The 12,734-nt window shown below is 52.2% G+C and overlaps 1 protein-coding gene across 5 annotated transcripts in view; it reads right to left on the reverse strand.

Annotated features, from left to right (window-relative positions):
* Positions 1–1,241, reverse strand: part of TENT4B (terminal nucleotidyltransferase 4B) — a 37,575-nt gene extending 36,334 nt beyond the window's left edge. For 2 of the 5 annotated variants that reach the window (XM_053663201.1, XM_053663200.1), the window contains exons 1-2: positions 794–1,241; positions 356–418 (exon numbers count right to left, since the gene is read on the reverse strand). In XM_053663201.1, coding sequence (XP_053519176.1) covers positions 356–418; positions 794–835 — 105 coding nt within the window. In that variant the 5' untranslated portion in view covers positions 836–1,241. The remainder of the gene's footprint in view (positions 1–355; positions 419–793) is intronic. The other 3 variants (XM_053663199.1, XM_037141587.2, XM_037141589.2) reach the window with 3 other exon arrangements.
* Positions 1,242–12,734: the final 11,493 nt, after the last annotated feature.

A 12,734-nucleotide genomic window follows, 5' to 3' on the forward strand; every position in this document is an offset into this window, starting at 1 on the left:
CCTCCCCCTCCCTCCGCCCCACCGCTGAGCCTCTGTCACCCGGTCCCCGTGCAAATGGCGGCCGCGGCAGCGGCTCCGGAGAAGGGTGAGCTACGGCGGCGGCAGTGGCGGCGGCAGCGGCGGCAAGACGCGCCTGCTCGGTAGCGTCCTCGCGGCTCTGGCCCGGGGGCGGGGCCTCACCCGGCTCCGCCCGGCTCGCGCCGCCCCGCCCCCACCCCGCCCCTGCCGTGCAGCGCCACCCGGTCAGCCTCGGAGGCCGCTCCGTGCGTCACAGAGGCCGAGGCTCAGCTCGGTGGGGTCCGCAACCGCCGAGCCCAACCGTCCTGGCGCCAGCTGGGGACCAAGCCGCACGTACCTGGGCGTCCAGGTGGCCCCCACGCGCACGCCGCTGGCGATCTCGGTTTCCGCGTCCCTGAGACTGAGGCCGGACGGAAGTGGCCGTCAGCTCGGTGGGGACTGGATGGTGGGAGGCACCGCCCCGCCCACGGCGCCCTCCCCCCACCCGCCGGTCTTCCGGACGTCCTCCGGGGTCCCGACCCCTCCCTACGTCTCCGCTCTAGGCACACCTCCAGAAGCGAGAAGACGCCTCCAGAACCCCGAGCACGTGCCGTGGACCCTGCCCGGAAGCTGGCTGCGCAGGTGCCCCCGCAGCCCGGCCACCGCGCTGCGCCCTGTGCCCTCCCAGCAGCATCCAGGCCGGTGGAGAGCCGCCAGCTTTGGCGAATGATTCCTCCCCCTCCCCCTACCCCACCGCGCGCACCCCGAGACCGAGACCGGGGGAACCTGCGCTCACCTGCATGGCTGCACGCGCATCTCCGTTGAACGTGTAAGACATGGGCTCAAAACCCACTTTACACAGCCACACACACAGAACACTCAGGGATGCACAGGCGTGGAGATAGACACGCACTGTTGGGTGTGTAAAGAAACCTCGTTCGCCCCAAAGGTGCACTAACACCCTTGAAAGCCCTTAGTGCAGAATCAACAGACTAAAAAGAGGACCATACATTGTTGGCATCAGCAGAGGTTTTTCCACGAGGTGGTCATTTGCCTGACTTCCCAATTCCTGTGGTTAAAAAGACAAGGGAAAGGTAATTTTCAGTATTTCAAGTCATCAGGAGAAAAAAGGAGAATGAACACATGTCCTGTGTGCCTCTAAAGTTGGTCCAAAGTCCCCGGGCCAGACTTCAGCCTTCTGTTTTGGGAGTTCGATATCCTGGAAAGTTTTTTTGGCAAATGATGAAAAACTTTCAGCGAAGCATTGCTCTACCTATTTTCTTGCTGAGGTAATGGCGTGGCTGTAAATATGGAAAAACCTAACAAAAAACCCTGTAGGCTTCTGGTTCCTTGTATTTGTTGCTGCTTTGCTACCTACAGTGTTAAAAATTCCTGAGATTTGCTGCATACTGAGAATCGCACAACCAGGAAAGGAGGAGTAGTAATTTGTATGCTATTCACCCTGACAAAATAAGCAAAAATAAAGCACGGCATAGAAATAGTTTTCTTTTTTTTTATTATTGTTTGAATACAATTGTCTCCCCTTTCCCACCCACTCCCACCTCCCGCCCTCAATCAGAAACAGGTTTCTTTCGATGATTTGGAATTTGTTTTAAAAATTCAAAAGAGAAGAATGGAAAGTAAACAAAATAAATATCATTACATTTCCACCATCTAGAAGTAACCACTATGAAGACTTCTGGTTAAACAGTCATCCAGAAATCTCTCCACACGTGGCATATATGTCAAGACCGTCTTTTTAAAATATTTTTACTTATCTGTTTATTTTAAACGGGATTCAGTCTTTTCAAATATTTTTTTCAGATGTCCAAAAACACATTAAATGCCAGTAATATCTAAGACTCACCCAAAAAGTATTCATGTGATAAACTACATTCCAGAAACAAACATTTGTGGTATTGAGCGCTCATTGCTTCAGGCAGACCTCGAAGACTACGATACGGGCAGGATATTGGCAAAGGCATTAATATACACAGAAGTACTTCCTGCAGTGTGGGCTGATGGGTAAGGCATTGCTGTTCTTGTCCACCTGCAGGGAGTGCTGGCTGGTTAGCCTGGTAACACACGTTCTAGGTGTTCATTCATTCAGTAAGTCTGGGTTGAATGTCTGACATCCGTGCAGAGTTGCTTTAGAGAAGCTAAATGAGCAATCAGGGCCTCTGGCTGCCTTCCATGAATTTGCTGTCTGGTTAGAGAGGCAAAAGAGGTAAATACTTAAATTGCAATTTACTCAGCTAATTCAACAAATGTCTTGAGCAATTATGATGTACCTGAATCTGAAGATACAGCAGTGAACAGTACATGAAGTCCCTGCCTCATGAACATTCTGGTGGCAAGGCCGACGCATAAGGTCAGGCAGTGGTTACATGTAATGAAGAAAAAGAAAGTAGGGGAAAGGGATAGAGACTGTGCTGGTTTTAGATGGGCTGACCAGGAAGGGCTGCTCTGAGGAAGTGAGGTTTGAGCAGGGACCTAAGGGAGGCAGCAGGCCGTGGCTGTCCCGGGGATCATGCTACAGGACAAGGGGGTGGCAAGTTCAAAGGCCCTGGGGCAGGAAGATACTTTGTGGACAAGATCATGAGATGGTGTTAATTGAGTGGTAAATGTGTACATAATTTAGAATCATAAAGTGTCTCTTGCAGAAGTTTACTCAAAAATCATCTGGTCTAAAGTAAAATAGTAGGGAAGCACTGGCCAGGTAGCTCAATTGGTTAGAGTGTCACCCCCAAAGCACCAAGGTGGTGGGTTCGATCCTCAGTCAGGACACACCCATGAATGCATAAATAAGTGGAACAATAAATCAATGTTTCTCTTTCTCTTCCCCCTTCCGCTTTCTCTAAAATCAATAAATAAGTAAAACAGTGGGGAATTTAACATACACAAAAATGTATTTACTTTCTCCAACAAATCTGCAGTTTGTCTTAAGAGTGATCTGATGCATCCAAAGACAGGCTAATTTCAATAAAATTTTTATTACTCAACCTTTTCATGTTGCTATTTATAATAAAAGAATTGACATTTATTATAGTCTTCGAAACTATCTGTGTGCCATTCTGGGATTTGCAGGGCGCATGTGTGTGTGTAACAGCTTTAGGCGAAAAGGCACTCATTTCAATTATGGACTTTTCTTTAGTAAAGTTAGAATTGTGCAACCATGACCACCACCAAAATCTGGAATATTTCCTTTCAACCCCCCAAAACGTCTAGACTTCATTCTCAGTCAGTCCCTTTTCCCGGCCTCAGCACCAGGCAACTGCTAATCTGCTTTCTATCTCTAGAGATCTGGCTTCTCTGGATAATCTCTGTCCTGAGTGGTGTTTCCATAGAATTTGGCCTTGGCAGCTGCCAGAGCCCCCCATGGAGAAACGGTTGCCTAGTCTGATGACAGTGGACAAAGAAAACCGACACGGTTCAAGTTTCCCCTCGGAGAAGGCTAGTAAGGCAGCTCCTTCCCCTGCCTGGCTGCTGTCAGGGCGGCGTATCCTGGTCAGGACTATGCAAAGCAAGTGACAGTCCCTGGGCAGCCCCTCTGAGGGACAGCTGGGACTCTACCAAGGTCCAAAGCCCCAAGAACTTTGCATTTTACCACTGCTTTTTTTTTTTTTTTAAAGAGAGGGGAGGGGAAGGGAAGGAGAAAGCCTGGGAGAGAAACGTCATTGTGTGGTTGCCTCTCATGTGATCCCCACTGGGGACCTGGCCTGCAACCCAGGCATGTGCCCTGACTGGGAATCAACCAGCGACTCTTTGCTTCACAGGCCCGTGCTCAATCCACTGAGCCACACCAGCCGGGGCTTACCACCACTTCTTCGCTCACCACCGCAGTGCAGTCTGCAGATGAGGGAGGGGATCCCCCCCGATGAGGCGGCCTGGCCTGAGAAGGTACTCACTCGCCCACCACAGCTTTTGTCAACTTGGTGAAGTCCCATTTCTGAAGACCGGGTCACACGAAAGGCCAAAGACTTGCCCTAGAATATTCTCTTGCTGGAACCCTAGAAAACTTGAAATGCAGTCCGGACCCTCTCCTCAAAAAAAGGTCATTTGGTTTGGACTTGACCGGCCATGGCCACTGGCGTGCCCACAGGAAACATTATTTTCCAAGAGATCAGCGTTTGCACGGGTGTGCTCAGTCCCGCAGCCTGCCCTCCACCCTGGGCAGGTCCTCATCGCCGTGGCCGAGGGCCTGAACAGAGGGGCTGAGGGCGGAGGAAGGAGGAACTCGCCCCTTTTTCCACTGAGCTGGGACACCTCCCCATCTCCAGCTTTCGGCCTGTGGTTTACACTGTTGGCTTCCCTGGTTCCCAGGCCTCTGACCTGACACTGAAGGGTTCCTTCCACTGGTCTTACTGGGTGTCCTGCTTGCAGACGGCATGTCACGTCACGGCCCCGCCTCCATGACTCCTCACAGTAAATCTCCATATCAGTCTTTCTTTATTCATGGCTATGATTTGTATGTGGTAAAGTCCAATAAGTCGTGTGTGGATGAACCTCGTTTGTTTCTCCGGAGAACCCTGACTAATCCAGCGAGTTGGGTGGGGCGTGGCTTTGGAACTGGGTCATGGGTGGAGACGGGAAGAGTCTGAGAAGCCATACTTTAACGGGAGACAGGCTCGCTGCCACGGAAGAGCCTCCGTCTTCTCCGAGGGCCCCTGAGTGGCATGGACGGTCACGGCCATTATGGTAAGGTCACAGGAGGAAATGGGGAACGTGTTCCCAGAAACTGGAGGAAGGTGCTTCTGGTAGCAAAGTGGCACAGACCCCATGTTCCAGTGTTTTCGGGAGAGCAGAGCTTGTAAGCAACGAAGCTGCTTATTTAACTAAAGCATTAAAAAGTGGAAGGCATGGCTTGGCTCCTGCTGATTGCTTATAGGAAAATTCTGAGAGCTCAGAAAGGAATGACTTAAAAGACAGGATTGTTAAGCAAAAAGGAAGCAGAATTTAACAATTTGGAGAATTCACAACCTATCCATACTGCAAAAGCGACCACTTGGGACACTGAAATGACCACAGGTGTGAACTGCAGACCAGCCAGCCACCCCAAGAGGAAAACTTTCGATCTGCACCAAAGGAGGCGGCAGGAAGGGATGGGGGAAGGGATTGGGGAAGGGATGGAGGAAAGGATGGAGGAAGGGATGGAGGAAAGGATCGGGGAAGGGATGGAGGACCTCGTGGATTTTGCAGGATGACACCATATGGATACCTGGCCAAGACCGTGTGCTATATTCAACACAAGGGAAGAAATGATTCCTAAGGTGATTTGGACAGCGTAGGGCTGCTTCCTTGGTTTCAGAAGAAGGGACCATTGCTTCCAAGAGGCCAGACAGCCACCGCCCAGAGCCATTCTGACAGTGCTACCCAGAACTGTGGAGAAGGGGCTTCCGGGCAGAGCCCTGGGGGCTGACAGCTGCCTTGGAGCAGCAGGGAAGCACCCCCCCCCAAGTGACTCAGGAAGGGGGGGTCCTGCCCCCCTCCCCCACAGTGGCCTGCAGAGCAGAGCCTGGAGCCAAAGCAGATGATTCAGGAGCCCGAAGAGCTCATGGAATTTCCTTGCTAGGTCTTCAGACCTCCTTGGGACCCATCACCCCCACTTCGCCCTTTTAGAATGCGGTCTGTCCTGCACCTGCTCGCCCGTGCACGTGGAAGCATGTGACTTGTGCGAGCTCACGGGGTCACAAGCGCCTCAGGATGAGCCCCGCTGTGAGTCCCACCTGTACCTGATTTGGGTGGTATTTAGATGTGATTCGGGCTATAGACTGTGGAGGTGATGCTGGAATGAGTTAAGACATTTAGGCATCTGGAGATGGAATGAGTGTGTTTTGCACGAATTTGGGTGGGTGGGTGGGTGGGGGGTGCAGCGGCAGAATGTCATGGACTAAGTGTCTGTGTCCTCCCCAAAGCTCATTGGTTGACCCCTACACCCCAATGTGACTGCACAGGCGAGACAAGGTCATGAGGCTGACGCCCTTGAGGACAGGATGGGCGGCCTTCTGAGAGTCACCAGAGAAGGTGCTTCCCCTCTGCTCCTCACTGCAAGAGGACGCAACAAAAAGCCGGCCATCTGCAGCCCAGAAGAGGCCTCTCACCAGGCCCTGGCCACACTGGGCCCCCCGGGCTTGGACTTCCAGCCCCCAGAACCCCCCAAAAATACGTTTAGGTTGTTTACAAGCCACCCAGTCTGCAGTAGTGTTATACTGAACTAAACCAGTTGGCCATGAAAGAAGTTTCCGGAGCCCCTGTGGAGTACGATTTCACTATCGTCCTTGTTCAGCTTTGAGTCTCCTTCTGCTTTATGCCCATTAAACAAGTAGGATCTTAGCCCCACACAGCTGCCCCTCAGACACACTCAGACACGCCCCAGCCCTCCCTTACCTCACCCGCATACCGGGCCAAGCCCGTTCCCTTCCCTCCCCTCCCCTCCCCTCCCCTCCCCCCTGTCCACGGAGCCCAGACCACTCCCCCAACCTTTGCCTCTGCTGCCCAGGCTACCCGGTCTCTTTCCCAGTTGTCTCCGCGTGCCCACTCTTTAACCCCTCAGGCCAACCTCCCACAGCACCCAGGGAGAACTTCTAAAAATACAGATTTGACCATATTATTCTCCCGAACGTGTATATTAAATCAAACTTTGGAATTTTGCGGCCGAAAGCCGCTCCTCCCACTGTCTTCTGTGCCCCTTCCAGCAGCTCAGGCTCAAACCCTTGCTATCACCCCAACATTCCTGCCCCCCGCCATTCCACCACCCTGGGGCTGCGGGCCGTCCCTCCAGACCACAGCTCCTAGTTCCCAGAAACGAGTCAGCCCCCAGGGTCCCAACCACCCTTGTTCCTGGCCGAGACCACTCAAACAGCTCACAAGCTGGTCCCCTCCTTCCACCCATGCCTCCCTTGGGCCTATCCTCGACCCGGGGACAATGGGACCCTCCCTTTGTAAAGGGAAGCCAGACCGTGTTTCTTCAACGGCTCAGCATCTCAGACACCCTCAGGCTCACAAGGGCTCAGCTGACCTGCCCCCGGGACCTTCTGTGCCACCACCTCAGCGACAGGCCCAGCCACGCCTTTACGCAACTCCCAGCATGCTCACGGCGGCTGGGCTGCAAATGCACACAGCTTCCCAGGTAAAATCTCCTTGTGGGCAGGTACTCCTTCCCTCTGCACCCTGCCTCCCTCCCAAGCAACACCTGGCCTCCTACTCACTCCCACCTGATCCCATCCGGGACGCTTCTCACGCAGCCTCCACAGAAGAGTTGATGCGGGCAGAATGAAATGTCCCGAACTTCACCGCCTCACCGAGAAGCGGGAAGGCACATTTTGTTCTCAGACCTGTGAGGGCCAGGCCGCAGGGCCTTTGCTGAGGTCAAAGGCAAGGCAGGATTCCAAGCTTTCCCCCTGATGATGACTGTGCATCTGGCCGAAACAGCATTTTGTTCAAGAAAAATTTGAAGGATTTAAGTTAACAGAGTTACCCCCGGAGTCCCAGGACGGTCTAACAGACTTTGAAAAAGCGCAGCCAAGAGGGTGGAAGCAATTTCCCTGTTTGTTCGGAGGCCCTGGAAAAAAGCCAGGTGGAGATGGGCAGGCTGAGGACCAACGGACAGAACCCACTGCACTGCCAGGAGAACTGAGGCAGGGAGGGACAGCAAGGGGCGCTGCGGGGCCACACACCAGACAGTACGGACAGAAGCTGCCAGAATGCCACCTATAAAAAGTGGCAGCGTCTCATGGGCAGCCCATGAGACCTGAGGTCCACCGAGGGTCGTTTCTCCCAGGCTCTGGGAGGTACTTGAGACTTGGTTCCTCCCGGCAGCCAGTGGGGCCGGTGGCCACAGCAGCCAGCACGTGACTGTGGACCTTTGCTCTAAGTTCTGAAGCTGGACCCAAGGACACAGAAATAGCAGAGGTTCAATGATTAATCCACATCTGAGAGCTGATGGCTAAAAACAGTGAGTTATAAGATGGCAATTCTGTCTAGCCTCTTAAATCACAGTTTTCAAATTTTTAAAAAATATGGTTACTGATTTTAGAGAGAAGGGGGGTGGGAGAGAGAGAGAAGGGGGGGTGGGAGAGAGAGAGAAGGGGGGGTGGGAGAGAGAGAGAAGGGGGGTGGGTGAGAGAAACATCAATCAGCTGCCTTCTGTACGCACCCTGACCGGGGATCAAACCCACGGCCCAGGTGTGTGCCCTGACTGGGAATTGAACCCCAAACCTTCTGGTGTACGGGATGACGCTCCAACTGAACGACCCTGTCCAGAGCATCAGTTGTAATGTTTTGTGTGAGTGTGTAAAACATCCCAGTGTCTCTCAGGTGACACAACAGCTTGATGTTCGGTCTGTTTAAAGTCACACATCTCGCTAATGTGGCCCAAGGTCATGACTTCGAATCCTATGAAGATCAAAGGCTGTACTCAGCCGCTAGGCCAAAATAACATCCTTCCCAAGAAACACCTGAGCACTTTAACTAGAGTCCTTGCTATTCACTCATTCATTCACTTACTCTTTCCACCACCATTCAACCCGGGGGCGCAAAGGGACCTGGCGGGAGCCTGCTCACACTCCCGTGGTCTGTGGGTGTGTGTGCGCGTGTGTTTTCTAGCCAAAACATGTCATTGTGGCCAAATCCTTTTTCCATTGGCTGGAATGCAGCTCCTCCGAGACAGGCGTGAAGGATGCAGAGTATGAATGGGGCGCCTGGAGCCCCGGAAGCAGGGATGTGTCCGGTGACTCACCCTCCGACTCCCAAGTGGTGCGTGCGGAGGAGGGAAGAATAAGTGGGCAGAACCTAGTGCCACATGTTTCAAGGAACCAGACATGCACATCCCTCCCTTCGTCCCCCCCCCCAGGCTGTGAACCCTCTCTTCAAAAACGGGTGCGCCCTCCTCCCTCTGCGACCGGGCAGCTGGAGGCACCTGACTCCCGGGGACCCATGCTCGGGTATGATAATATTACAGGACCAGGGAGCCCTTCCCCAAAGCCCTGTGAATTCAATCTCCCACTAGCAAATACGAGAGACCCCAAAATAACGTTCCCTCCCCTTCGTTTTTTTATATCCATTTGAAGTCATGAAAGATGAAAGGAGCAAGAAGAAGGGAAAGCGAGTAAGAACGAGACTGGACATGTTCGTGGAGAGCTGACAAGTGCTCACGGAACACACAACCCCTCAGGGGTTGGGGGGGGAACCGGGAACCGCCTCGTCACACGTCACACAGACACCTGGGAACATCTCGGCGGCAAGCGTTCATTCCAATAGGCACCATTTCATGCTGCCTGGGTCGATGAAGATGACACAGCATGAGGACTTGCAGCACTGGGGAGGGCGTGGGAGACACAAGTCCTGTTCCCCGTGTGTGGATGGGTGGGGGGCACAAGCCTTGGAGGGTGACTTTGGTTCGACCTACCAGATTGAAATCGTGTGTGTCCTTTGGCCCAGAGTGTCAGCTGGCTCGGGCCAAACTGGACAGAAGGCCACCGACGAGGCGGCTTAAACAACAGAAACGGACGTTCTCACAGTTCTGGAGGCTGGAAGTGCAAGGTCAGGGTGCTGTCGAGGCTGGTTTCTGGTGACCCTCTCTTCCTGGCTCCCAGACAGCGCCTTTGCCCTGTGTCCTCGTCTGAGAGCACACGGAAGGAGAGCGACCTCCGGTGTCTCTTCCTCTTCATATAAAGGCATTTGTCTCACCGAGTTAGTGCCCTGTCCTCCTGTCCTTGCATCCTTGTGACATTGTTTCACTTTAACTTCCTCCCCACGGCCCTATCTCCCAGTACAGTCCAACAGCAGGGGGAGCAGGGGGGAGTTAGGGCTTCAACAGATGAATGGGGGCGTGTCGTAATACAGTTCACAATGCCCAGGGAGTCCAGTGCCAGAAATTTACCCTACCTCCGTGTTCGCATGTGCGCACACAAGTCTTTAAATGAGAATGCGGATTGCAGCTGCATTGTCCGCAGTGGCCCCAAATGGTGAGGAGCCGAACCGGTCCTCAAGGGGGCGCTGCTTAAACAAAGCGAGGTGGACTCAGTTGCTACCATACCGGCCCGCAGCTGTTGAAACGAACGAAGCTGCACTAAACGCGTCCCGGTGGAGAACTCGCTCAACTATGAAGTGTAAGAACGGTATGTAAAATAAAATCCAATGTCTGTTTAGAAACAAACAAACAAACAAACAAAAAAACCCGGCTTAACCACCAGCGTTTTCTGGATGGATTTACCAGAAACCATGGCAGCCATTCCCACCGAGGAGCAGACTTGGCGCCGGGGCCCAAGAACTTGTTCTTGTTCCTTCCACCCTCCGCACTGTCTGTCCTTTGCCCGCCTCTCGGACGGTGCAGGGGAAATTGAAGCAAAATTCACATATCAAAAAGACTCACCACTTTAACCGTCGTTCAGCGTACAATTTGGCGGCACTGAGCACCTTCACAGAGCTACGAGACCCTCGTCTCTGCCTCGTCCCAGGCAATTCCATCACCCTCAATGGGCAGCCCCTCATCTGCTTTCATGCCTACGAATTTGTCTGCTTTGGAGACATGCTTCTACCAGGGCACGTTGTCTGGCTTGGTTCTCTTAGGATGATGTTTCCGCGGCTCCTGCGTGCCGTGGCGTGTGTCCACGCGTCATTCCTTTCTTTACGGCTGAATTAGACTCCATTGTACGAAGGTGCTGTAATTAGTGTTGCCGCTGATGCAGTTAACGGGCATTTGGCTGGTCTCCCCCTGTCGGCCACTGTGAGCAGTACCTGCTGTGAGCATTTGCGTACAAGCTGTTTTTCTAATACCTGTTTTAGGTTCTTTGGGGTGTATACCTGGGAGTGGAGTTGCTGGGTCACGTGGAAATTCTATATTTAATTTTTGGACGTAGGCTACTTTTAATTTTGTTTAAATATTTAATTGCATGCCACAAATGCGACTGTAGAGAGCAGGATCTCGGAAGACCTTTTAGTGAGGTCTCTGTTTGACAGCAGACACTGTTTATCTTAATTACAGCAGTAATTGGGTTGGACAGTATACTTTGTCTCTGGGCCTGTTCAATGTCCTCTGTATGAACAGCCAATGGTTCTCGCTGTTGCACTGAACTGAAATGATCTGTCTACCGCAAAAGGCTACAAGTATTCCTTGGATAACAGTAACATCCTCAGATAAAACATAATGCAAAAATAGTAGTTATTCCAATTCTTAGATAGTGTTCGAGTGTTCGTTAGTTTATTTAAAGAATAACTACTGAGCACTTCACACCCATTAGGATGACTATTAGCAAAATGTAGGGTATAACAAACGTGATCAAAGACGTGGGGGAATCGCAACACTGCAAACCGTTGATGGGGACACTGCTGTGGCAGATGGTTCGGCAGCTTCTGGGGGCAAGAAAGAACTACCACGTGACACCGCAATGCCACCCCAAAGGGACTGAAATCAGACATCTGAGTAGATACGCACACGCCCACAGTCACCGCAGCATTATCCGCCATAGCCAGGGGGTGGAAGTGACCCCGTGTCGATCGACAGGTGAGCAGCTAAACCCAATGTGGATGCAGTATTCTTCTGCCTTAAAGAGGGAACGGATACATTCTCTGACACGGCTGAACTGTGAAGACATATTGCTAAGTGAAATACGGATGTGACCCCACTTGTATGAGGTGCCCAGAGTCACCAGATCAGAGACGGAAAGGGGAGTGAAGGCTGAGCGTCCGGCCGCGGGGGAGTGAATGTTTGATGGGGCGGAGTTTCAGCCCAGGAAACTGGAGCAAAAGTCTGCAGAGGGATGAAGGCTCAGCAAGGTCAATGCCCTCAGGGCCACTGAACTGCAGGCTTAAAAAAGGTTGAAACGGTAAATCTATATTGTGTATTTTACACACCACACACACACAGATAAACACACGAAAGTACTAGAAATGAACAGCTGAGCCCCTACTAAGGAGGCTGAGGCTACAGCAGTAAACGAAAGCCTGCCTTTCTAGAATTTACTGTCTAGGAAGGGAGGGAAACAATCAAAAATAAAAATCCAATGCACATGCTCTAAGACACATATCTCTGTAGGAACGGACAGCACCTTTCTAAAGTGCAGATGGGGACCTTGTTCTGTGCTTTCCACACTCAGTGCTAGAGACGCCTCAACGTCACCACAGGCGGGCCTGCTCTGCCCCGCAGTTTCCACTCCACTCGGAGTCCCCCTGTGGGAATGTGCGGGGCGACTCCGCCACACCCCTTGGGGCGGGTGTTCGGGCAGTTTGCCGTCTGTTGCTGTTATAAAGGCTGCTCCAGGGAAGGTCTCTGCAGAAGCCGGTGCCACCTACCTCTTAAACGCAGGCTTTAAAAAAAAATTGTGTATTTTTAAAAGATTTTATTTATCATTTTTAGAAAGAGGGGAAGAGGAGAGAGGGAGAGAAACATCAATGTGTGGTTGCCTCTCATCTGTCCCCTGATGGGAACTGGCCTGCAACCCAGGCGTGTACCCTGAATGGGAGTCGAACTGGTGGACCCTTTGGTTCGCAGCCTGTGCTCAATCCACTGAGCCACACCAGCCAATGCATAAAAGCAGGCTTTTGAATACGAACTTTATTTTTTAAAATATTTTATTTATTTATTTTTTAGAGAGAGGGGAAGGGAAGGAGAAAGAGAGGGAGAGAAACATCAATGTGTGGTTGTCCTTCATGTGTCCCTTAATGAGGACCTGGCCTGCAACCCAGGCATGTGCCCTGACTGGGAATCGAACCAGCGACCCTTTGTTTCACAGGCCCGT

This window comes from Artibeus jamaicensis, unplaced genomic scaffold (assembly GCF_021234435.1).
Source record: "Artibeus jamaicensis isolate MK-2021 breed Jamaican fruit bat unplaced genomic scaffold, CSHL_Jam_final contig_3152, whole genome shotgun sequence".
Classification (NCBI taxonomy): Eukaryota; Metazoa; Chordata; class Mammalia; order Chiroptera; family Phyllostomidae; genus Artibeus; species Artibeus jamaicensis.